Here is a 24,819-nt window from a genome sequence, read left to right on the forward strand (position 1 = left end):
TGTTAGTAGATAATGAAAATGTTCATTTTAGAGTGAGCTGTTCCTTTAAATTGGCAAAGGTATTTGCAAAATCAAAGTTTAAATAAAGTGAAATATGCCATCTTTAAAGCCATCAAATTTGAATCTTATTTAAACCCTACTCTCAGGTGTCTTCTGTTGGTTCTGAAAAACCTGTCCAATTTATGTGATGCAGTTTGATCCAGATTAATCTGTTACCGTGGAATAAATAAATAAATACATAAATAAATAAATGACTACTGTGCAAGTAAACAAACTGCAGAAGCAACACGGGCAACACACCGTCAAGTGCCTGCTAGCCTCCAGATAGACATTAGTGTCTTTTAACAGCCATTTCCCCGAGGAGTTTCTTTTCAGAGCTCCCAAGCTGCAGATCCAAGCCGTTGTCAATACTGAAATTTTACTGCAGGTGGATTAAGAGACGGTTGAATACCTCATGTCCTGTTTGTAGTGAATAAGGTGAATGATTCCGTTGGGAAAAGTGGCTCATTGCAACAATAAATAATAATGAAATACAGCAACTAATAATTACACAGTCTAAATAAGAGTGCAGCCAAAGGGAGGCATAAAAAATAGAATAGCCAACTCAAATCTGACATCATTGCTAGTCACAAGAGGGTTTTAAGTTTTGGCATTCAAGTCCCAAGTCAAGACAGGCAAGTGCTCAATGAGTCATAATGTGCTCTTTACCTATCTTAATGTTAATACATATGTATATATATATATATATATATATATACCTCTGTCTGCCCTTTATATGTAAATATTTGCACATGATCCATTAGCACAACCATTTCAACTCACCAGTCTGTCTGTTAATTAATTTGGGAATAAAAATGTCAAGGCACTTCTGCATTTGGTTTATTCCAAAGAAAGGCAGTGCCTACTTTGCAAGTACTTTATTTTTTTCACTTTGTCCTCTCACACACTCCTCTGCCCTGCCCTCCTCTGCCTCTCCTGCCCTGCTCAGTCATCAAATATGGGACTTGGGTCCAAGTCAACTTCAAGTCACGTGACCTGAGTCCACGCCTATGATTAAAACCATGGAATATAAGAATAATGTGCAAAATGACAGCAGTGGATTATTTACACAAATAAATGAATGAAAAATGTGATTAATGGACTTATATCAGAACGCTAATATAATCAGGGTATGTGCAAATTTGCTTCACTAATTGTCAAATTTGTGAAAAACACCATAAGGTTGTACAATAAGTGCAGAAAAAGGGAAGACATTTAAGGGCACATGTGCACTGACGGCTGTTCTTATTATCAGGACACACTGTATTTAGTGCTGAAAGTGGCAATTATATGGAAATATGTGCAGAAATATGCATTGACTCATATCAAATGCAGATAATGTCTAAAGGGCATAAGAATTCAGGATATAATTAGAGTGAGATTCTCATAAAAATATATTAAGTGTCTGAAAGAGCACTTGAAAAGATATCAGGAGGTCACTGGTTGTAATCTAATAGAAATCACTGCACGTTAAGGATTTTTCACATTTATTTAACGTAATCCTTGTCCAAATTATAGCACCTTTCTGAAATAATGGACCAATGCATCATGAGGATGTTATGATTCTGTTATGACAAACATGACACTTTCCAGTCACTTGAGGGGCACATACAGATTTTTCCAGTTGAATAATGCTTTTAATTAACCTCACTTGAAGACGGCTCTTCCCGCATCTTGTAACAACTAACATAATGGCAACCTGTCCTCCCATCAAGATCCGGTTTAAGACCAGCGAGCCTTTGTGGGAAGAGGCTTTCTCATTCCTCGTTCACAATCCCAGGAGGCAGGAGCTTGAATTGGAGGTAACGCTGTGTAACAGCTCATTTAAAGTTTCATTGATGACATCTGCTATATATATATATTTTTTTTTTTTTTACACCACAATGCACTAAGTGGTGGAAGTAGCTGACTCGTCTCAATGTCTCAACTCAAGTCCTCTTTCTTTGTGCCCAGGTGAAGGATGACAAGCACAAATGTACCCTGGGTAATCTGGCGGTGCCTCTGAGCGGCCTGCTGGTAGAGGAGGACATGACGCTGACTCAGAGCTTTTCCCTCAAGAACTCAGGGCCCAGCTCCACCATAAAACTTAGGATGGCCCTGAGGGTAAAAATTGACTTCATTATTTGTTACTAGTGCTGCATCTATTAGACATGATAGGATTAGCTGATGCCAGTTTAGGAGACCGGGCTACCTGTGTAACATGTCGCTGTGCTGAGTAAAACATCCAGGACTATCCTTTCACTGACTTACTCAGACTGAGATAAGATATTTGATACCATTTTCACCTCTGTATGTCCAATGGTTTGGTTTCTATGGGTCGCATTTCTTTTTAGCTTAGCATAAAGACTTGAAGTCTATGGGAGCCATTAGCCGAGCTCCTTCAAAGTGAAAAAATAAAACTTACAGCAACTCCAAAGCTTTCTTATTTAAATAATGTTTCATGTGTATTTCAAATGCATGTCTTGGAGCTAGGCTAATGGCTCCCATAGACTTCAAGTCTTTATGCTAAGCTAACACAAAATGCTACCCATAAGAACTTGAGCCATTGGTATCGAGCACCTTGTCTCAGCTGGGTAAGCTGGAAAAAGGACATTTTGCCAAAAAAAAACCCAAAAAAAAACAAAAACATTGGAATATTCCTTTAACAAACTGTGTTGGCTGACTCTAAACTGGGGAGACTTGATTCAACAGTCAAAGGCTTATTTCTCTGTTTTTCTTTTGCATCTTTGCTTCTCAGCCCATTTCTTTCTCCCTCTCACTCTCAGCCACAACATGGCACTGACGCAAATTGAATTATATTGTACCAAATCTCATTAGATCAAGCAGAAAATAACTACCAACATATCAAAATATCGACCTGCTGTATTGAATCACAAATGATGTAGCGAGATTCGAATCAAATCAGTCCAAGGAGGGAATCACGTTATTACAATCATGTTAAAGTTCCTATATATTCTGAACTGTTTGTGTTCAGGCTTTTACTGTTGCAGAACTCTTGTTTGTGTCATGAAAATCCCCTGAAAACCCCCTTCTTAAGGACTCTCCTTTTGCTGTGTGTACATGCATGATAACTCACATACACACATCTAGAAGCACCAAGAGTTTGGAGTATTTTGCAGGAAATTTTTCAAGTAAAACACTTGCACAATATGTTATTTTAGCACTTAGTTCCTGAAAAGAGTTGGGGTGTGTGAATTGTTACTATAACTCTTAATTAAAGGCTGCCAATATAAACATGGCAACTGTGGCTTAGCTGCTCATGCATTGTCCCGCTAACCTCCACCTGTTTCATCGCAGATCATGTGCCTAGAGAAGCAAGGCACATCAGACCAGCCCTCCTCTGTCCAGGTCAGGAAGGCCAGCGTTGCCCAGCCCGTCTCCGCCCCGTCCCAGAAACGCTCCGTCTCAGAGTCCCCGCTGCCTCCGCCCACCCCTCCGCCGCCCATAGACGCCTCCACCTTCACCCTGCAGCACCGGGACGGCGAGCCGTACTCGGCCAGCCCGATCCGGAGCACCTCCAACCTGAGCACCTGCATGTCCACGTCCCAGAAACACCTTCCCCACAACGAGTCCACGCCCAGCCTGGCCTCGGACATCTCCCTGCCCTTCGCCACCCTGGAGCTTCAGCAACGGCTCCGCCAGCTGCAGAAGTAAATAGCAGATTGGACTTAATATTTTTGTGACTGCTTTCCACCTGCAGTATCTCTGCCTGTGTGTATCCCTATCTTTCTCCCTCTCCTGATTTCTTTTCCTGCTTTTATTTTATTTTGATGCCTCATTTTGTTAATCAGTCTGTTGTTTGACTACTTTCCATTAGAGCTGGCTGATATGTCAATGTTATTATCAATATTGTGATGTGAGACTTGATATCGTCTGAGATTTTTGGATATCATAATATCATGGTATGACAAGTCCTGTCTTTTTGTAGTTTTAAAGGCTGCGTTACAGTCAAAGGATGCAATTTTCTCAACTTATCATTTTTGGCCTCTACCTGCTTGGTTATCATATCAGCATTACTACTGAGCTGACTGGTGCATGTGGGTCTTATATGTCAACATCTTACAGAAGCACACTCAGCTGCAGTCTATATAAGTGACACTGACTGACTCTGGTGTGTTTTTAGCGGCTCGGCCCCCAGCCAGTACCCCCTGGGTGAAATTCAGCTGACTGTACGACACAGCTCCCAGAGGAATAAACTCATCGTGGTGGTGCACGCCTGCCGGTGAGAAGCTGCGATCGCACACACTGCACTTTACTTTCTGTGAAAGCTACATCAGCTAGCCTTTTTTTTTTTTTAACTGGAGAGGGATTTTTCAGACTTTAGGGTGCCTCTTCATGTGGGAATTGAACCCCTAACCCTGGCAGGGACCATTCCACACAGATTTATCCTGTTTTTGGCCAAAGCATTCATCAATATAACCCCCTATTAACAGCTTCAAACTTGATGTAATTTGTTTTGCTTCCTGTGGAGCTACAACCATTTCAGAGTGAATCAGCGTGGATAATCTTGAGCAACATGTGCCCGGCAGCATGTGACTGAAAACATTTTGTCCTGTGTGTCCTCAGTAACTTGATAGCCTTCACCAAAGACGGCTCAGATCCCTTCATCCGGCTCTACTTGCTGCCTGACAAGAGCAGAACGGGGAGGAGGAAGACGAGCACCATGAAGAGGACCCTCAACCCTGTTTACGACCAGACGTGAGTCCAGACACGACCCAGCGGTGCATATCTGTACTCTAAAAATGATGAGGCTTTGGGCATAAATACATGAAAACTCTTTCCTTAAAATGTTTTCTACATGTCTGAGGCGTGTAACTCAGTTTAGAGACCTTCTCTTGAACATGTTCAAGAGACGTTTTGTGTTTCCTCGTATTGCCACACATCGCTGTTTTTCAGCCTCACCGGTTATGATGTGTCATAACCGGTTAGGATGGTTATGATGAAAGGTTTTCTTAGATATTTCAGAGAATCAAGCTGAGGAACTCGGGGCCAAATGAAAACAGGAAGCAGATGAAGGAAACTATTTTATGCACCAGAAAGTCTTTTTTTTTTTTTTTAAACTTTTGTCTTGTTTCCTTGCATCACTAAAGAAAAAAAACTGAATCAGTGAATGATAGATTGGCATAATGACTTACCTGTGACTGTGTGTGTGTGTGTAGGTTTGAGTTCAGTGTGTCTATAGTGGAGCTCCACAGGAGGACTCTGGATGTAGCAGTTAAAAACGGAGGAAGCATCCTGTCCAAACACAAAGGGCTGCTGGGAAAGGTAACTACTGCAGGTTTTGTTTTTTTTGGCCATTATTGGTGTTAAGCCAGCCACACTAATCCAATCCCTGCATTTCGATATTGATTTCCTGCCAGGTTTTATGGTCACTGCTGGTTTACCTTTTTAAGTGGAATTTGTCGTAGCTCTGCCAGCTAAGAGAGTTTATGCTTGCCTTTTGGCCTTTAATTTTACATCTGTGCTGTTTGGAAAAATCTTTTTTGATTTAATTCTCTGATTCAGTTTCCGGTTCTGTTTATCCTGTGGGTAAAAGTCGCCGTTGCCCGTGATGGATGTGTCTGCTGTCCCAGAAACTTTAATTCAGTTGAATAAACTTTCAGCAGGTGCTTTTCAGTGCCCCACTTTATTTTCTGACCCTTTTTGGTATCATTCTGTATTTTAAAGCGCTTTAGGTTTTACTTAAAGGAATATAACATTAACACTAGTTTCATTATTGAAGACTGAAGGTTTTTGTTTTTATTTAAGAATATAAAATTGTCACTATTTCCTGTACAATTGCAGGTTCTGGTAGATTTGAGCGGGGAGGATATAACAAAAGGATGGACACAATGGTAAAATTTGTATTTCATGACTTTTTTTTCTTGCATGAGTGATTTATCTAGACTGAAAAAAAAAAAAACTGCTGGTACTTAAAAATGTTATGTGATCATTTTCTGTTGCAGGTATGATCTTACTGAAGACGGTTCACCAAAAAGTCTCCATGCATGAGAAAGACACGACACCCCAGCATCATCCGTCTGCTGTAATATAGTGATCTTGCTCACCAGAGGGCACATCGTTTTCTTTTGTTTCATTCGTGTACAGTTCATTTTTCATATAGTTTTTGATAAAAACGTCGACATGTTGATAGTGGTTCAAGCATTTTCTATTATTTCAGTAACGTTCCTGTGTCCACGATCAGGATGTAATGTGTTTAAACGCATTGACTGCCTCGTTTCTATGTTGTCACTGTTTTCTGTAAATATGCAACAGCTTATATATAGTTATTACAGTTTGCAGGGGTTTTTATGGCATCGTTCTATATATTATATTTCCTTAAAGGAAATTATATCAAAATTGTTATTCTCCTCACTGCAATTGTTAAGACCTTGTGACCTATTCTGGAATAAAACTCTTACCAAAGGGACACACGCAGCCACAACAGTAGATTCAAGTAGCAGTCTTGACTATCTGTTATGTTTTTGTCATGCAGTGTTATTTGATCTTTGTTTACCACTTCTTGTTATTTTTTGCTTGCTTTCAAACATGGAATGCACATTATGCAAAGATTCAAATGATTGCTCTGCATATATCAAGGGGGCATTGTGCAATATGGGATGTTTTCTGAATATTGCCTCAGACGATGAAGACCTGGGGACACTAGGGCTACGAACAAGTGCTGTATATTCTGGTATGATATGAAAATGCTACAGTTTGTTGGATACTTGAAGAGTCTGATTGTCATTATAACCAAATGAAAATGAATGAACTGAATATGAGCAGAGACATCGGTTATTGCATTTTCTGAGCAGTGTTGCCTGACTGTTTGTTTTGATAATATGACACTACTGTGCCATAGGCTTGTACCTGTTTTTTTTTCTTTTTTTTTTCTTTTTTTTCTTTTTTTTGCCATGCATTTTTAATGGTTTTGTTTGTTGGAACTTTCAGAAACTCATGTCTGCTTTTCTTGTTATCTATCCTGTGCCTTAAAAACACTCACTATGTAATTTTTGGCATCTTAAAGTTGTAATTTTGAATGATATGAAGCCTCATGGCTTTTCAAGAATAAATGGATTCTATAGTGAACATGCCCAGCTTATGTTTAGACTTGGTTTCTATGTGCAATAAGAATGAATTGCATCTACGTGGGATGAGAATTTCAGGGTCTAATTCCTATCCTGCTGAAGTGATCTTGAGAAAGAATTATACCTTGCACTCAGAAACAAAAAGGGTGTTTTCTTGAAGAGCAAATCAATTTTATACCCACTGCAAAAAACATCAATTGGAAATTTGAATTAAATGAATAAATAGAAATAACAAATTAATCAATTAATTAAAAAATGTCCTTCAATGTGTTTAGGGGCAGAAAGGGATATTAGTATTAGTGTTAGTGTTATTATTACCCTGATCACATATGAGTGCAGACAGCACGTTTAGGTCCTAGTATTACATGCTTCACAGTCAGGGTTCCCATTAATACGAAGTGATTTGTCGCCATCCAGTGGCAGCAGGTGGCAATGACAGGTAACGTCAAACGCGGAACGTCAAACCCGGCGTCATGACGCACAGTGATCCAAATTTGCGCGGGTTTATGTGCTTGTGGGTGGCTGTCAGTCGTCTGTTGATACATCAAAATATAAATAGAAAGGTAACAAATATTATCTTCTGGTGGAAAAAAGGATTGTAATTGTGTGCCCACAGATTAACTTGCTGGTGTTGTAGTTGACTTTTGTAACTCACTGATCCACTAACGCTCTCGGACGAGCTGCCTGCCATGTTTGTTGTTGTTATGTTGTTGCAGTAACGTTAGCTGATTTAGCATCGTAATGTAACTTCAACCTCACACCGTTTCAGGTTTTGCGGACTGTCCTCTCTGTGCTCGGGAAGCTAAAAACATGTCCAAGCGAGAGGCGTTTCTAGACGCCGTCTGTAAAGAAAATGTCGAGGATTTCCTCCGTTTTATCCAACTTCATGTGAGTAACTTTACTAACTCTAATGGAGCAAAGTGGACAGGCTGACCTCAGGTTGTGGAAGTGTCTCGGCTACTTTAAGTTGACCATTTAAATGTGTTAAGAAAAGGTTTAGAGGTTAAGAAACAGTTTAATGCAATATGTAAGTTAAGTCAAATAGCTATGGTTTCTTTCATTATGGGGTTTAAAATCAGTTCAGTCACACAGATAAGACTATTGTTGTTTCCAGCTTCATGTTTATGTTCTTTGCAAAGAAAAATTGGCTCAAACATCATTCTTCAGGCATTAAAAACATCTTTTAAAAGCTACACGTTTAAATGAATGCAACTTGTCACCTTGTTTATGTAGCGAGCCAGCCAAAACTCTCTGAGGCTGGAGCCAAAGCTGCTCTGTTTTATCTGCCTCATGTCGTTTCTGTCCTCCTCCTGTCCGTGCCGTTGAGCAGAAGGACAAAACGGAGCCCTTCGATGTGGAGGAGGTGCTGCAGGAGCTGCCCAGAGACCAGAGAGAGGCCCTGTGGGGAAGACTGGCCTCGCTGCTGCAGGATGTCCTGCTTGAGTTACCCCCAGAGCGCTGGGAGCCGGGGCAGGACAAGGGGGAGAACAGGGAGCAGGGAATGGAGGTGGAGGTGTCTTCAGACCCAGTGAGTTCACTAATCAAGTTAGATGACCGAGCAAGGACTTCATTTATACATTTTCCTTTGTACTGTCTGTTTTCAGTGCAGTTATAAGTTATTATGTATGAATCAGGCACTGGTAAACGCCGCCACACATTGTTGCTTGCATATTCCCTATAATTTGCATTTATTTGACAATCTGTGCATTTACCTTTCCCTCAGAAACACACCATGTCTGTTGTGGATGGTGTCACACTAGTGGCCATGGTGTCGTTAAAGGTCCTACAAGATGGTGACACTTACATCTCTCTCCTGGAATGTGCTGACAGGCTTCATGGTGGGTGTCTGGCTGTCTCACTGCTTTTTGTCTCCGCTAAAATAGATGTCTTTCCATTTGCAAAGGTTGGTGGTTATTTTCCCCTCCGTGAGATGGGTTTCTGATTTCTCTTTCCTCTTTTTATATCTCTCCCTCAGATGTTCTAGTGGTGCTGCCTGTCTCGGAGACACCTCTGGAGCTCCACATCCACAAACTGTGTGAAGCCTGGTGGAAGAAAGGGCTGCAGGGGAAAGAGAAGTTTGGCCGCACTGCTTTCCTCATCTCCCTGCAGAAGACCTTATTTTTGAAGAGACCCGTCAGTATATGACCTCAGTTCTAAAGCAGCTCTGAGCTTTTCTAATGACTGGCATAAAGCTCTGTGTCCACCAGAGACCTCTATTTTCAGTTCTGGCTGTTTTTCATTATTTTCAGTTCCGGCTGTTTTTCATAATTTTCAGTACCTGCATGCAGCAGTCTCTTGACAGCACTGAAAGCAACTCTCAGAATAAAAGTGACACCTCAAGTGGCCATGACACACAAACATCTGTTTTGTACTGCTAGCTGAAACAGAGGTAGCTGATGGACAGAGGGGATTTAGGGGCTTGATGTGATTTCTGCACCCTTGTTCATCTTGCTTCCATGTTGTGTGTGTTGTCAGGGGGCTGAGATCCAGAGGCTTTGGGGCCTCCATGATGTGCTTCTGGGCCTGGACTTTACAGCAGAGGACAACAAACAAATAGTCGACCTGTTGCTTCAGTGCTTCCTTCATGTCGTCTACATTAGACACGACGATGTGAGTAGAGAGGGACAAAAGATCTGTTGTGTCTGTGTCCATATCGCTTTTCCATACTTGTGGTTTTGCCTTTGGGGCTAGCCATCGGCCTGATAGTGTGTATTTTGTGACAGGGAAAGCGATTCCTGGTGTTCCTCTTTAGCTGGAACATCAACTTCATCTGGATGATTCACGCCACCATCAAAAACCAACTGGAGTTCTTTGCCAAGTAAGAGGCTTACTTCATTTCACAGGTGGTTGGGTGGAGGTGTATGCATGATGTGAGTGGGCGAAACTACATGGCCTTTTTAAAGTCTGTAAAAATGGACCTCTTATAGCTAAAGTGCTGTGGTAGTAGTCCAGTGTTGTGTAAGAACAAACTGTTTAAATTCATGCACTGAGCTACCCCCTGCATTTAGGAAATCACCCAGTTACTTGCACAGTGCATTAGCCTTGCTTGATGCTCATTTGTCTTTGGTGTGCCTGGTGTGCAAACACACACACACACACACACACACACACACACACACTGTATTTCCATTATTCAGGGCTCTACGGGCTTTGCATTGCCTGAAAAGTGTGTACTATAATTCCCCTTAGCAGTATGCACCATAATCCCCCTTAGCAGGATGTGATGCAAAAAGCATTACACACAAATGCAGATTTATGTCTGTAGAAGCTGGAAAGGACTCTGGTACTTGCTCAAGGACGCTACAGTAGGACAGATCTTTGCCAACTTGAATATGGGTCCTCAGGTTGAAGGGTGGTCTACCTATACACTTTGCTACCCTGCAGGCCTAATTTATCTCTACTGATGTTTGCCAGTAATATTGTTCTAATATTGTTCTTTTGTGGTTCACTTAAGGGCCCTGACTAATCATATAGCAGAGATCTACTTCAGAGCATGGAAGAAGGCTAGTGGAGTCTTCCTGGAGAAGATTGAGAGCTTGTGCATTCAAGACTTTATGCAGCACGCTATCCTGCTCCACAGAGCTTCGCCTGTCCATGCTAAAGTCCGTCAGGTAGGCTGTCATTTTATAGTTTATTCTGCATTAATCAGATGTTTGACAGAGCATGCTTTAGTTGCTCTGGGTTTCTTTACGGCTTTGTTTTGTAATAACGTCAGTCACAGCGTGCAAATACATGTTTAATCTCTCATTTTCCCCTCTCATGTCCAGATCGTGAGCTACTTCCACAAGAGGAAGGGCTGCCGCATGGTGGACAAGATGCTGTATACACTCTACAAGCCCATTCTCTGGAGAGCTCTAAGTGTACTCTTACAGATCTCATTTTATGCTCATGCTTGTCTTTTATCTCTGTATAACATTTTCTTTTTATTGCCACTCATTATAACTGTGTTTTTCACTGCATGTGATTCCTGTAGGCTCCTAATTTTGAGGTGCGAGCCAATGCCGCTCTCCTTTTCACGGAGGCCTTTGCGATCCATGACCCTGATCGGAGCAGCGAGGAAATAGATGAGACTATTCAAAAGCAACTGGACACACTGATGGTGAGCTGCTTTGCTTAGGCCAATCAAAAAGCAACAATTACGGTCACAATTGTAGCATAATATAATATTATAACATATAATATTCAAACATCCTTTTGGAACTGGTGTTTGAATGGACCTGAGAGTGAACATGGGCTTTAGATCCCAAAATTACCTGAGTATCCACTATATAAATAAATTCTCCACAGTATATTTTGTTTTATTTTCCATTTATTGCTGTTGTCAACGCTCCTGCCTGTCATCCTCAGGGCCTCCTTGACGACCCTCACCCCCTGGTGCGCTCCACTGCCACCCTCGGGGTGTGTAAGATCCTGGCCACATGCTGGGAGATGCTGCCCCCTACAGTCATCACAGACTTCCTGAAGAAACTGGTGGTGGAGCTGGCTGCTGATACCAGCTCCCCTGATGTCCGCTGTGCTGTCTTCAAGGTGGGAAATGACGCTTTCTCCCCAGCTAGTTCATTGGACTTGGGGCTAGAAGTGTATTATCAGTGGAAATATAAACATAGTGTTCCTGAGGCTGTAGAATATGTCTCCTAGAGTTGCAGCTGATATAAGGCTAAACAAAATCTTCCTCAGGTACTAAGCTTTTAGCTAAACAGGTTTACCCAAATAGCAGTAACATGCAGTCATGTCAGGGATTAAACTTAATACTTCCTTAAGAATTAGGGATTCCTTGTCCAGAGGTTTTTTGTGGCACTACATTTACAGGCATTATTCTCAGCCCAAACAGGAATAGTGTTAGTGGTATTACTGCCAATAAACAGGATTTGCAATGACTCGTACTTGGGTCTGGTGTTTCCTCCAGTGCCTGACCATTGTCCTGGACAATGCTCTTAGCCATCCACTGCTGGAAAAGCTGCTGCCTGCTCTGAAGTACAGCCTTCATGACAACTCTGAGAAAGTCCGCACAGCTTTCCTTGACATGCTGATCAAGGTGAAAGCAGTGCGTGCTGCAAAGGTAAGGGTGTCTTTTCTCTTTCGTGTGTCCATTTTGAAAGTTTTTGTCGATTAACTCTTATTAGTTCTGATTTTGTTATGTGGGTATGTATGTTTAAACCCCCCTGGAACTATTTTGTTTTGAATTATGGACATTTAAAAAAAATATACAGATTGGTGGTCTTGCTTTACATTCACTAAAGTCCTTTAGGCACTGGTAGTGATCAGATTGTGTCGGAGCAAAAATGCATGATATCTAGGGGCACCTGGTTCAGATTCCCTCCAGTAATACAGCCAGATGCACTCATTCATCCTCACAGCCATCACCCTGCCTTAATTCAGGTAGAAAGTGGGAGCTGGTGTTTGTGTGGGTTTGTATGGTTGTAACATGGTATTGTGTCCAGGTACTGATTCATTGTTATATGCTGTATTTTGAGAGGTCTGTTTCCTTGCTTGGCGCTCCTTGCTGTGGAGCTTTTATAGTCAGTCTTGTCTTTTTCTAATGTGATTTAATGTAGCTTTGCTGCAAATCCAATTGCCCTTTGGGGAGAGATAAAGTTGGAATCAAAGATGCATTTGGCTACGTTAACAACTGTAAATACAAAGCATCCTCAACACACATAGCATTTGTGTAAACAGAAATAACTATGCAGACATGCACACAAATCAGGCTAATGCACAGCAGCTCAGATGTTAACACGTGTGTCAAAATGTATTGTCAAGATACTTTTGGATGAGGAACAAACAAGTGTTTTGCTTTTAGTTGTGTGACAAATTACTAGAAGAGGTGACTTGTGCTGTAATCTGCATTTTCTGTGGGCAAAGAAAATGTGATTTTACTGTCTATGCTGAAAACACATTTTGATGTCAGATCTAACTGTAATTTAGCTGAGTCATATCTAGACAAAATCCAGATATGAGAAGTGAGTTTTAAAGCTAGGTGTAAATGGAGCCAAGTTTTTCCCCTGATGTCATCTGTGCCTTTGTCCAGTTTTGGGATGTGTGTAGCATGGATCACCTGCTGGCTCGCCTGGCTATCGACTCCCAGCCCGTCTCCAAGCGCATCGTCAACCTCCTTTTCAAATCCTTCTTCCCTGTCAACGAGTCGGAGAAGGAGTGGTGTTGTCGCTGCATCACCCTCGTCCAGATGAACCCCATGGCTGCCAGGAAGTTCTACCAGTACACCTACATACACACAGCCCCCACCAACATAAGTGAGTGCGGTTTGGAGAAATAGATGTCTGTGTGCAGTCAGCCATGAAATAACAGCAGCTCGTTGGTTACAGCGTGACTGAACCCACATTCTGTTTTTACTGTGCCCTCCAGAATTTTTGGCACAACTAGAAAAGACTACTTTAGTTCACATAAGTAATTAGTTTTCAATCATTGGACCAATAAATTAGGAAACTGATTTTCTGTCATGTAGAAACAGTTTCATTAAAGCAAAAAAAAAGTCACGGTAATAACATTTAACCTAAAGATGTTGACATACTTGGTTGCAAATGTGTTTTGCATCTTCACTTCGATACTTTTTCCTGGACTATCACCCATATAGTTCATGAGATCTGTGACATATTGCTCTCCTAAGTGTGGTTATTTTTAATTCCTGGGGAGGAACAGATGATATAATTAACTAAAAGGTCAGAGTAGATGTGGAAGGTGGGAAATTCCCCCATTATGTTTACTGTTTCCGCTGTGCCTGAAAATACACATCACGATCCTGATTGCAATATGTTTTTCTTCCAGACGCTGACAAAAAAAAAAAAAAAACAGAAAGAAAGAAGAAATAAACATCTTGATGAAATCGTACCCCATAATGCACTATATTTTTTACTTTCCGTAACATTTTTAAGTTACAGAAAATAAAACATTTTATGAACAAGTGGCATTAAATGGAAAATGTGGGGATGGGAGGGGTCTTATCCTTCCTAAGGGTGCACAAGTAATGCTTAAGGGTTCTCATTTACTGTTTATATACAGTTTTCAACTCAGTGGAGACAATGAACTAAACAAAGCTTAGCTTGTTCTGTAAAATTACTTGAATTTTTTTTCTCTGTGTTGCAGTAAAGTTGATGCTGTCCATACGGCGTGTTCTGAACAGCTGCGTCCAGAATGACTGTGACCTGACTGAGATTAACGACGGCAACAAGGAGAACAGCACTGTACGGCAGCAGCACTCACACTATCTGTCTTCAGAACAAGTTTGAATTTTGATTACTTTGAAATGCTTTGAATTGAAAATTCTCCTCCGAAGCTGCTGAAGGAGGGCAAATCTATGGGGAAAAAAAAAAAAAAAAAAAACGACTTAGCAGGGCACAGCAAACTGGAAAAAATATTTTTTGTGTGTTGTGTGTGTAATTTTTATGCATAGTGCCTTGAAGATCTTCAAAATATCTCTGGACTGTCTTTGCTACCTTGGCAGGTTGAACGTGTTCTGTCGGTGAAAGACACAGCCATTGTGTCCAGCCTGCTGGAGGTGCTGGTCATCCTGTGGAGAAGCATCGAGAAAGCCCTGGAGCACAACAAAGAGGCCCAGCAGTACACCTATGCCAAGTTTGGCAGTGTTATGTCCAAATACTTCAACACCTTTGAGGTAAATCAACTGCCAAGGTTTTTGATCATGATGTAGGGATATAGTGGTCCAATTTTTATTTTTCATTGTATTAAAATTAATTTTATCCCTACAGTGAACTGGTAGTGAATGTTTCTCCTCACTATAACACACTTTGTCCCTCTTGATTTTCTTTCAGGATGAGCGTTGTACTGTTCCCCTCATGCTCCTGGCCTCGTTTATGCCCCCAGCTGCAGTCCCAACATTCAGGTGAACGCTTACTTCTTTCTGCCTTTCACTTTCTGTTGATTTTTCACCTTCTCTTTTTGTCTCCCTGTCTATAAGCTGTTGTTTCACATCCTACATTTTTGTTTCCAGCTGCGGTGTCCTGTCCAGGCTGAGGAGGATGGAGCCAGGAGCTGTCCCGTCAGAATACAGTCAGCTGTTAGACTGCTTGTGTCGTTGGGGCCAGGTCGGTGACGTTCTCGAACTCGTCACTGACTGGCTCACCGAAGCCCTGCCCAAGAAGGCGGTGAGTCAAGTGCTTGATTTGAATCAGAACAAATTTATCTTGCAATTGGGAAAAAAAGCTGTTGGGTTTAATGATTTTGATGAGCGGGAATAGAGGTCTAATCGGAACACACATACTTAGTTGTAGCTCATTTCGTGTAGCTTCAAGTCACTTTCATATCATCTACTGTACAGAGCAAGGCGAGTACCAGTCGAACAGTGCGTATCCAGGAGACGGTGGAGGCCAAACCAGACCTGGCACTGGCTTACCTGGTTTACCTGTTCAGTCACACCTCAACACGGGCGAGCGTCCTGGCTCTCAGTCAGGGTCCACTGAAGCAGCTCCATACAGTCCTGGGCTCCTGGAGGGTATGACACTGTTTGTTATTGCATCTGATCAGACCAAGGGATGTCATAATGCCAGAATTTTGACAGACAAGACTAGATAAAATTTCCTGATTCTCAATACCTGATTCTCAATACCATGGCAAAAACAGAAATCCCTTTCATTACACACACCCTTATTTAAGAAGCCTTTTATACGCAATAACAGATAAACAGATACTTCATGTGTTTTAACCCTAGAGGCTACATTAGAATAACACAAGTGACTGACCTGTATCCTTCAAGTAGAATTTGAAATACAGATTTCAAATTAGAGGAACTGTCCTGCTGTAACAACAAATCCAATGCTGTGATTTTATGTTCCCATTTTGATTTGCTGTCCTGTAAACATGGCTTTAGGTGTTTCAAATATTTAATCCTACATGCTAAAGCTACATTAGATTAAGAACACCAAGTTATAGAGTGAGGTAACTGTTGGTACTGTAGTACTAAAAACACTAGTAACGTTTTCAAATGTTTTGGTATTGACTCAGTACCTAAGTATTGATTCTTGTGACATCCCTAATTAGATCTGGGTCAAATTTTACAAATCAATACCATATCTGATCTGTGTGTCTATGTGTAATTACTCTTGATGTTTGTCTCAACAGTCGGTGCTGTACAATCACCTCAGCTCCACCACAGCTAATCCTAAAGATCCCAGCGTCCAGACAGCACTGAAAGCCTTCACGTTCCACAGCCGACTTGGTGCACATCTGCAGCATAACGTGAGTCTTCCTGCCTCCACTTATGAATCACTGCTTCCCATTCCATTTTCCACTTGTAGCCAAATAAAATATTTTTCCTTCACTTTCCTCACATAAGGGAAGAGAAAAAAAAAATATCCTCCAATCCTAACAAAATACAGGAAGAAAAGACATGAGATAATTAAAACCATGGAGTAAAAACAGTGGAATATAAAGGACTCAGCTGAGGACAGTTGCTCTTATAGCAACAACCCACATTGCATTTGTACAGTCACTCGTGCTAACACCTGGGAGCTTTTTGTCCGTGCCACTGCAGTGTTTGTCACTGAGCAGGCCCACAGGAGCAGCTTACAGTCTGGCTCTTGCTCAAGGGCACCTCGACAGTAGTACTTGTCATTCACTCTCCCCAGACAGATCATTCCCTTTGCTCTGAGCATTTATTATGTTACACAACAAAAGCAAGTTAAACAAACAAACCAAAAAAATCACGTATTTGAATGTATTTTGCATGGGTCCCAGTCCTCAGAGGGTCGTGACTACCTGCTGTCCCTGGAGAACGAGGCAGCATGGGTGGCTGAGAGGGTGCTGCCCTTCCTGGCTAACCGTAGTGACGATGACGGGGCTGAATCAGAGACGTCACAGTCACTGGCCAGAGAAATCACTGAGGTGAGCTCTGTTACTGCTGTGTAGGAAAAGGGATCATTAAAAAAAAAAAAAATAAATAAAATATATATATATATATATATATATATATACAGTACAGTTATTTATATATATATATATATATATATATATATATATATAACAACACCAGCTACTTTAGTCAAACTGAAACAGGCAGTTTTGCACGTCAGTAGCCTGACATATAGATACCTGTTTGAATGTTAAGGACCGAAGAAGTCAGACATCATGTAACTTGTGTAAAAATAGTGCTCATGTTTACCTGCTCAGCTGGTCTGTGACTGTTTAATGCCAAAGGATAACAAAAGGACAAGAGTAAAAATAGATGAGCTTTCTCGGTGCAGATAGCTCGCTCGCCTCAGATGTAGAAGACAGTTTTGTATTTCAAGACCATTGTTGAGATATCTGTCATTTCTAGTATAGAGATGATATCCGATCGTCTCTATACCATAAAGACGATATATATGATAATCAAATCGTGGGGTCTTAAATCAGGGATCAGGATGAGACTCTTTTCTTTATTAAGAGCCCCAGTTTTAGCTTTAGGCTGATGAGATGTGTGTATTTTATCTAGTACAATGACAGCACATTTTGTTAAATTGTTTGATCATGCCATCCGCTTTTCAGATTCTAATCTTATCACACTCAACTGATCTCCTTAATTGTATGTACAGTATCTATAATCTATATGAAGTAGAAGAAAATTCAAAATCATAACACAATTAAAATTCTCTCATGCTTGCTGATGTTAAGCAAGCATCTCCACACTGAGCCCTCCTGTCAGGTCATTCCTACAGCGAGTTTTTATATGGATGGATGATTCAGTGGACAGAGTAGATGGAAATAAATATATCTGGATTTCCTAAAAGTATTTTTGTCGTAAGTCTTTTGCTAATTAAGTCAGTAGAACCAAGACGACCCCCGTGCTTCTAACAAGTTGTTAAAACAGGCAGAATTAGACTAATCGGACTCATCTCTCTTTGTACATAAATTGCCTGAGTTTAGAGCTTTGTCTTGTGCTTGGTGATAGTCATTTTCTCCCGGACCCACACTCTATATGTCTATGTGCTATTATGTTGTTATCCAGAACATTAATTTTTGTGGAGCCTTTTTACCTCCTGCTTCCATGACTCTCAGTTCTGCTCGGTAAATTTAGACTGCTCATACATTGTTACGCTCCAGTCTACACATGCTCGATGCTTGTCCTCCCTGAGCTCATGCTGCCTTTTTCAAGTGGCCTTATTTCCCTATTTGTGTCATTACTCTCCAGCCTGTCGCCGCATGGCTGCTTCGATCAGATATTGAAAATAATCCCTCCATTTGTCTCAGTGCTCTTCTAGTTCAAGTAGGATAACTGTTTCCCCATTCCCAGCAGTGCAGGAGTGTAGAAAGCTTTAACAGTGGCAGTGAACATTCAGGTGACATGCAATTTCTAAGATGTTGGCTCATATCTGTTTCTGTTTTCATTTTTTGTGCAACCTGATGTTGATGCGTTTCACCAGAGTTTCCTGACGGTGTGCCGAGATGTTTTGCTGGTGGGTTTGGGGGATGAAACGTTCAAGGGTCAAATCCTCCACTTGTGCTCCCTCATCCTCCTCTCAGGTGAGCATCTTGAGTTTCTATGTAAGTGATGTCCTAAGAACCATACAGCAAGGGCGCATGCTATTGAGGAGAGAGAGTATGGGATTTAAATTTGCTGTTTCAAGTCAGAGGTAGTTTTGGAAGTTAACTAATTGCACTTTGTTCTTTTGCCAAGTTATTCAACTCACAAGAATCAAAAGGACTCCATCAAAGTGGTCCTGTAATCCAGTTTCTACAAGTATAATTACAACACAGGGTAAAAAGCACATTTCAGCCTAAGCCGTCGCTGGTGGTGCAGTCATTGCACAGTGATATTACTTAAAGAAACTGGATTAAAAGAATATTTTGATGGACTTTGGTGTACAAACTCCTTTTTGATTGTGTTGAACTTTCAAGTTAGTTATATGCAGCCCATCACTTTAGTAGCCTTGGTTGTGCACAGTGTTTTTTGCCTGCAAGTTATTCAATTCGACGGAAGCTAGTGTTCATTTCACAGCCAAAAGAACACATGCATGAGTTATTCTGCTCTAACTTCCATACAAAACGGCTAAAATGTTTGTTTCTGTTATATTTCCAGAGAAGGGCTACCTGTGCGTTCCCCCTATGCTGTCTGTCCTGAAGGAGGTGGCAGAAAGCTACACCCCTGAGGAAGACCAGGGCCAGGAGGACCAAAAGCACCCGACCACCGTCATTCTGGGAGTAGTGGCCAACATCTTCCAGAAGATTGTGGAGCTCTTGGCTCGCTGCCTCAGGAAGGAGCCAGAGGAAGGAAAACAGGTGTGTTGAACATTATCCCCCATTGTTTTGATCTATTTTTGTATTAGGTGAATCAGCTCTACCTCTTTTGCTTTTGTTTATCTCCTTCTTATCTCTGTAAACAGGACGTCTGCAGATCCTCAAAAAGTTTTAACATATCGTAAACTTTATAGTTATATTAAAAACATCAAATAGCCTTAAATTTGAATAAATGGGGTGTTACTGGCAACAAAGCATTTTTTGTCAGAATTATTCAAGTTCTTTTGCATCAGTCAACAATCATACCTCATACTGCCATTATACTTAGCTGCTGGGAAAATGCCTAGTCTAGATTTGCCCAACTCACTTTATACTTTCGTGTAGAGAGAATCAAAGACAGTCCTTTTACTTATCTCTTAAGTTCTGTGGGGTAAGGGGCGCCCCTGTGGCTCACCAGATAGGAGCCGTGCATCTTGTTCAGGCTGAGTCCTGATCGCAGCAGCCTGAGTTCAAATCCGTCCTCAGGCCATTTGCTGCATGTCATCCCTTCTCTCACCCCTGTCTTTCCTGTCCTTCTCCCTCGACTGTGACTGTCAAATAAAGCAGAAATACAAAAAAAAATCATAATCAAGTTCTGTGGGGTAAGGTAATGGATAAATTTAATATAATAGAACCTTGCTTGCTCACATAAATTATAGTTTATAATATCATCTGGTTAATAACCAGACATATTCCTGCCTAAAGCGGACATCTGCCTTGAATTGAATATACAGTATATTAGTTCCCTTTATACTTGCCTGCTGTAGTGCTTTTTTAGAATGATAAATCAATGTTGTATCCAAAACCAGGCTTAAATTTTGCTAAAATGTGTCTTTAAATGTCTTACAAAAGCTTCTACATTGCCTTTGTTACTGAGGCGCAGCTGTTATTAGAGTAGAAATATTTTTGTGTTGTAGCTGTGTCTAGGAAATCCTTTTATCACAGAAAGAATCTGTCAGTAGCGTTCATCCCGTCCAGTTGGTAGTGTTTGTTCATGTTCTAACTCTCTGACTCTTTGTGCCTCGGTCTAGCTGTGCCAGTCTGCTGTGTCCGGCATGACAGACTTCCTCCGGGTGGTGCAGATGTGGGAAGATGTACCGGCCAACCCCCTGAGTGGGGTTTTCTCCACTCTGTTTGCTGTCATCATCGTGGAGAGGAGACATGTGCTGCAAAAGGTGTGAGCTGTCATTAAATTAGATATTTAATGGCATTCATATTGGATTTTGCAGGTATGCCATGTGTCCTGGAAAACCTGGAACTTGTTAAGCTAAGTTTCAAATCATCATTAATAAATTCAATGGAGAAAGAGAGAAAAAAAATGAATTTTGAGGGGCATCATGGTGGCTTAGTGTCCTGGGTTTAAATCTGGCCCAGGACATCCCCCTCTCCACTTTCAGCTGTCTAATAATGGCAAAAATTGCTGAAATAATCCATTTGGGCTTTCTTAACATTTAAATATACTTATTGTCAAAGCACACATACATAATGTCAACACAAAAGAGAAAAAAGAAAGTAGCTCTCAAAGCAGTAAACAGATAACACTATCAAAGAGTCAGAATCAGAAATACTTTATTGATCCCTGAGGGGAAATTGGGTCAGTTACATTTGCTCAAGGAAGTGGGTGGGAGACATCGTCCAAGATGCCACGTAGTTTGGACAGCGTCCTCTTCTCTGACGCAACCACCAGAGAGTCCAACTCCACCCCCACAGTGTCACAAGCCTTGCAGATCAGTTTGTTGAGTCTGTCTGTTGGTGTGCGCTGCCCTCAACCTGCTGCCCCAGGATGCCTTATCAAACAGGAGAGCGCTGGCCATCCCAGACTCATAAAACATCCTCAGCATCGTCCAGCAGATGTTAAAGGACCTCAGCTTCCTCAGAAAGTAGAGATGGCCCTTCTTGTAGAGGGCTTCAGTGTTCTCAGCCGAGTCAAATGTATTGTCTATGTACACTTCAAGTACTTGTAATCCTCCACGATGTCCACCTGAGACCCCTGGGTAGAAACAGGGGTCGCCGGTGACTTGGCCCTTCTCAGTTCCACAACCAGCTCCCTAGTCTCTGTCACATGGTGTGAGCAGAACCACATGCAGCTCACTGTGGCAAAGTTTCCTATCACAGCTCTGTACTCAAACGTCATAACCGTTCCTGAAACAACCACCTGTGGCAGAGTCATTAGAGAACTTCTGAAGATGGCAGGACTCTGAGTGGTATTTGAAGTCAGTGGTGTAGAGGATGAAGAGGAAGGGAGACAGGACTGGCCTCTGCGGGGCCCCGATGTTTGCTGACCACTCTGTCCAACACACAGCGTTGCAAGCGCACATGCAGGTAGTCAACAAACCAGGACACGAGAGGGGCATCCACCTGCATTGCCTGCAGCGTTTCACCCAGTGGAGTCGGCTGTATGGTGTTGAAAGCACTGCAGAAGTCAAAAAACATGACCCTGACAGTGCACGCCAGATTGTCCAGGTGGGCGAAGGCATGGTTTAGCAGCTAAATGACGGTGTCCTCAGCTCTTAGTTGGGGCTGGTAGGCAAACAGGAGAGGGGATTCAAGAGTGGCTTGCCCATGGGCCGGAGTTGCTCCAGTATGAGTCTCTCCAGGGTCTTCATGGTGTGAGAGGTCAGTGCCACTGGTCTGTAGTCCTTGGAGCTGCTCAGTTGCGGCGTCTCAGGCACGGGAATGAGGCAGGATGTCTTTCACAGCACAGGGACCCTCTGAAGACTCGGGCTCATTTTGAAGATGTTGTGAATTACTCCTCATAGCTGGGTGGCGCAGGCTCTGAGCACCCTGGGGCTGACACCACCAGGGCCTGCAGCTTTGCTTGAGTAGGGATGGGGGGGGGGGGGGGGGGGGGGGGGGGGGGGGGGGGGGGGGGGGGGGTTGTGTTGTTAAGAGGGCTGTTAATCTGGGAGCCAATCAAACAAACAAGCTATGACATGACAATGTTGTTTTAATATTCTAAAAAGAAAAAAAAAGCCTAGAAATCAGCTTCCATGTGCCAAAGGCAGGGGGAAAAAATCTCTGTTTGGCATTCCTCAGGCATCCTAGTGCTAATGATCTCTATAATTTGGCAAGCAGCAATTAAGTTCTTTTTTTTTTATGAGGTGCACACATCACCATACATACATTAGCTTTTTAAAAGAGCTGTGAATGTAAATGGCAATGATTAAGGACTTGATTGAGTGTAATGAGCAATGTAATGAAGAAAATGATTTGCCAGGACACTTCAGCTATGAAAAAAACTGTTTTCTCAGGTTTATAATATACCTTCTACGCTTTCTTTTTTTTAAAATAAAGGTTTCCCATCCTGAGGAGGTGATCACACCAGAGTCTGTGGAGGACATGCCTCCTCTGTCCAGCATCCTGCTGTCTGTTCTCCTCTCCTCGTCTCCTATTACCAGGTAACAACCAGACTGCTGTTTTGTTTGTTTGCTGTTTTGTTTTAGTCCACTTAATCTGACTGGGGCTAAAAATCTACCAGGGCCAATTGAACTTCACCTCAACTCAGACTATCGTTCTTTCTCGAAACAATATGCCTCTTCACCTCCTCACCTGTTTTTCTCCTGAGACCCGCGCGACTAACTCGGATGCCGTGTTATAATTTTCTTTCATAAGCAATCCAGTTTGCATTAAATTGACTTTTGCCTTCAGTAGAGCTGAGACATAATGAACAATCATGAGCCTATCAACAGAATTAATTGTCATCTTTTAAATCAAATCTTGTGCATTTCCTTCAGGGCCTTTTTGACTGAGATCAACTCGTCTCTGGACTCGGAGGCCATCAGCTGTCTGACTGAGCTGGCTGCCGTCCTGCACATCTTGGCCATCATCAAACACAGTGAGTTCAAACAGCTTTCAATTACTTTTCACCCTTGTAATTTCTGTCAAAGCAGATTTATTGAACACTCGATATTGCTCTCAGATAACTCCTGTTAGAGTATGCTGATTAAAAACTTCACCACTTTGTTGTCTGCATTTGTTTGTTCGTTATTCAGCGGGGAAGATGAACGCAGATTTGAAGAGCGCAGCGATATCCGTCCAGAGGCAGCTTCAGAAATACGCCGTCGCAGCTGAAGACGGCGGAAACATCCAGAGGTAGGTTATGTTCACATTTTTTTTTTGTCCTCTTTGAATTATCTGGGGTCAAAGAAGTTGTGCATTAATATTTGGTGCATAAACTGCAATGACTTTGAGCATCCTCTCTCTTTTTTTCCCCCAGGTGTATTTATCAATCTGCTGTAACGACCTTGAGTGACATTCTGGATTTATGAACTTCCTTTTTGGGCAACTATTTTGGGCCTGTGTGATATGTAACTTCTGCTTTACAGTTGTGTTTAATGAAGCGGGGTGGAGCAGTATTATGTCTATAATGCTGGAAGGATAGCAGCCATATATCTTTGTCTGTCAATGTGTTTCTATCTGTCAATATCACTCGCATAAAATAAAGTTAGAACAAATACCTAGCCAGTATAATTGCTAGGTGTGATTGACTGCTTTGTGTGTGTATTACAAGTAGAAATACAAGAAATGTGTTAAGGTAAGATGAAAATTCATGAACCCCATAGGCAAACTGGGCATTTGACATAAGGATTTTACTTATTATTATAAGTAATATAATAATATGTTATTATATTATTATTTTCAGGAGATTGTAACATGTTTTCTTCCATCTTTTTTACTCTCGGTGGTAGATTGGCTTGTAGCCTCCTTACAGCAGAGAGGAGTTTTTGCAGCAACAAAGTTTCGAGTGTGAAACTTTTTGTCAACATCCATTTTGGCAAAGCTTTTGACCACCTTTTTCTGTTCTCAAGGAAAAGTTCATTTTGTATTAATGGAAATTGACTCCTCCTTATTACTGGCAGGATGTGTGTCCTCAGTCTGGTGCTGCCAAAGTCACACAGAGTCTCAGCCTTTAGAGTTTATAGTTTATCAACAACAGTGACAGCCAGATATGTTGCCAGCACAGCTAACCCCACAGCAGCCAGGTAAAAATGACACAGGAAATATTTGAATTTGGTTTGGTGATCAAAATTAAAAATACAATTTGGACTGGAAACTAAAGCGAGAGGGACAAGGGACATATGGGGACCTGCTTGCTCTTCTTTTCTTCCTTTCTTTCTTTCTCCTCCCAGCTTAGCTCCACTTGTGCTTATTTATAGCTTGGTGGCAGCCATTACTTGGGTCTTGTCTCTCAGGCTTTGTGCTTTGTGAGAGAATTGATGATGTTAACAAATATTGATTGACTTCTCCCACACCGCAAGAATAACGTACAGCTTCTTGGATTGACTGGCTTCTTGTTTGAAGCTAACAGAGTCCTTTCACTCCACTGTCACCCTGTTTAGAGTATTGCATATGTATGTTTTCTTTTTATTTTCTTCTTACAGTGTATGTTTTTCTATCTGTAAGTTTGTCAACAAATAGATTTGGATGTACTAACTAAAAGAATAAATCAAATTGTATCAACCAACCTCATTTCCATGTGTTCAGCTTC

At 41.6% G+C, this 24,819-nt stretch overlaps 2 protein-coding genes across 2 annotated transcripts in view; both read left to right on the plus strand.

Moving 5' to 3' along the window:
- Positions 1 to 7,115, plus strand: part of esyt2b (extended synaptotagmin-like protein 2b) — a 33,077-nt gene extending 25,962 nt beyond the window's left edge. The window contains exons 15-22 of the mRNA XM_030079082.1: positions 1,755 to 1,841; positions 1,993 to 2,142; positions 3,337 to 3,689; positions 4,163 to 4,261; positions 4,606 to 4,737; positions 5,199 to 5,304; positions 5,824 to 5,873; positions 5,985 to 7,115. Of these exons, the coding sequence (XP_029934942.1) occupies positions 1,755 to 1,841; positions 1,993 to 2,142; positions 3,337 to 3,689; positions 4,163 to 4,261; positions 4,606 to 4,737; positions 5,199 to 5,304; positions 5,824 to 5,873; positions 5,985 to 6,030 (1,023 nt within the window). The 3' untranslated portion in view covers positions 6,031 to 7,115. The remainder of the gene's footprint in view (positions 1 to 1,754; positions 1,842 to 1,992; positions 2,143 to 3,336; positions 3,690 to 4,162; positions 4,262 to 4,605; positions 4,738 to 5,198; positions 5,305 to 5,823; positions 5,874 to 5,984) is intronic.
- A 480-nt stretch (positions 7,116 to 7,595) lies between these two features.
- ncapg2 (non-SMC condensin II complex, subunit G2) lies at positions 7,596 to 24,795 on the plus strand. Its single transcript, XM_030079078.1, has 27 exons — positions 7,596 to 7,669; positions 7,876 to 7,994; positions 8,437 to 8,634; positions 8,830 to 8,944; positions 9,082 to 9,239; positions 9,582 to 9,716; positions 9,830 to 9,924; positions 10,561 to 10,717; positions 10,874 to 10,966; positions 11,080 to 11,205; positions 11,454 to 11,633; positions 12,013 to 12,165; positions 13,135 to 13,357; positions 14,208 to 14,305; positions 14,566 to 14,736; positions 14,894 to 14,964; positions 15,073 to 15,226; positions 15,400 to 15,573; positions 16,200 to 16,316; positions 16,815 to 16,961; positions 18,479 to 18,578; positions 19,135 to 19,334; positions 20,363 to 20,506; positions 22,626 to 22,729; positions 23,066 to 23,166; positions 23,324 to 23,423; positions 23,548 to 24,795. Exons 2-27 carry the CDS (start codon positions 7,917 to 7,919, stop codon positions 23,597 to 23,599), a joined length of 3,444 nt encoding a protein of 1,147 aa, XP_029934938.1. The 5' UTR covers positions 7,596 to 7,669; positions 7,876 to 7,916; the 3' UTR covers positions 23,600 to 24,795.
- The last annotated feature ends 24 nt before the right edge of the window (positions 24,796 to 24,819 follow it).

The sequence above is a fragment of the Myripristis murdjan genome, chromosome 20, assembly GCF_902150065.1.
Source record: "Myripristis murdjan chromosome 20, fMyrMur1.1, whole genome shotgun sequence".
In the NCBI taxonomy this organism is placed as follows: domain Eukaryota; kingdom Metazoa; phylum Chordata; class Actinopteri; order Holocentriformes; family Holocentridae; genus Myripristis; species Myripristis murdjan.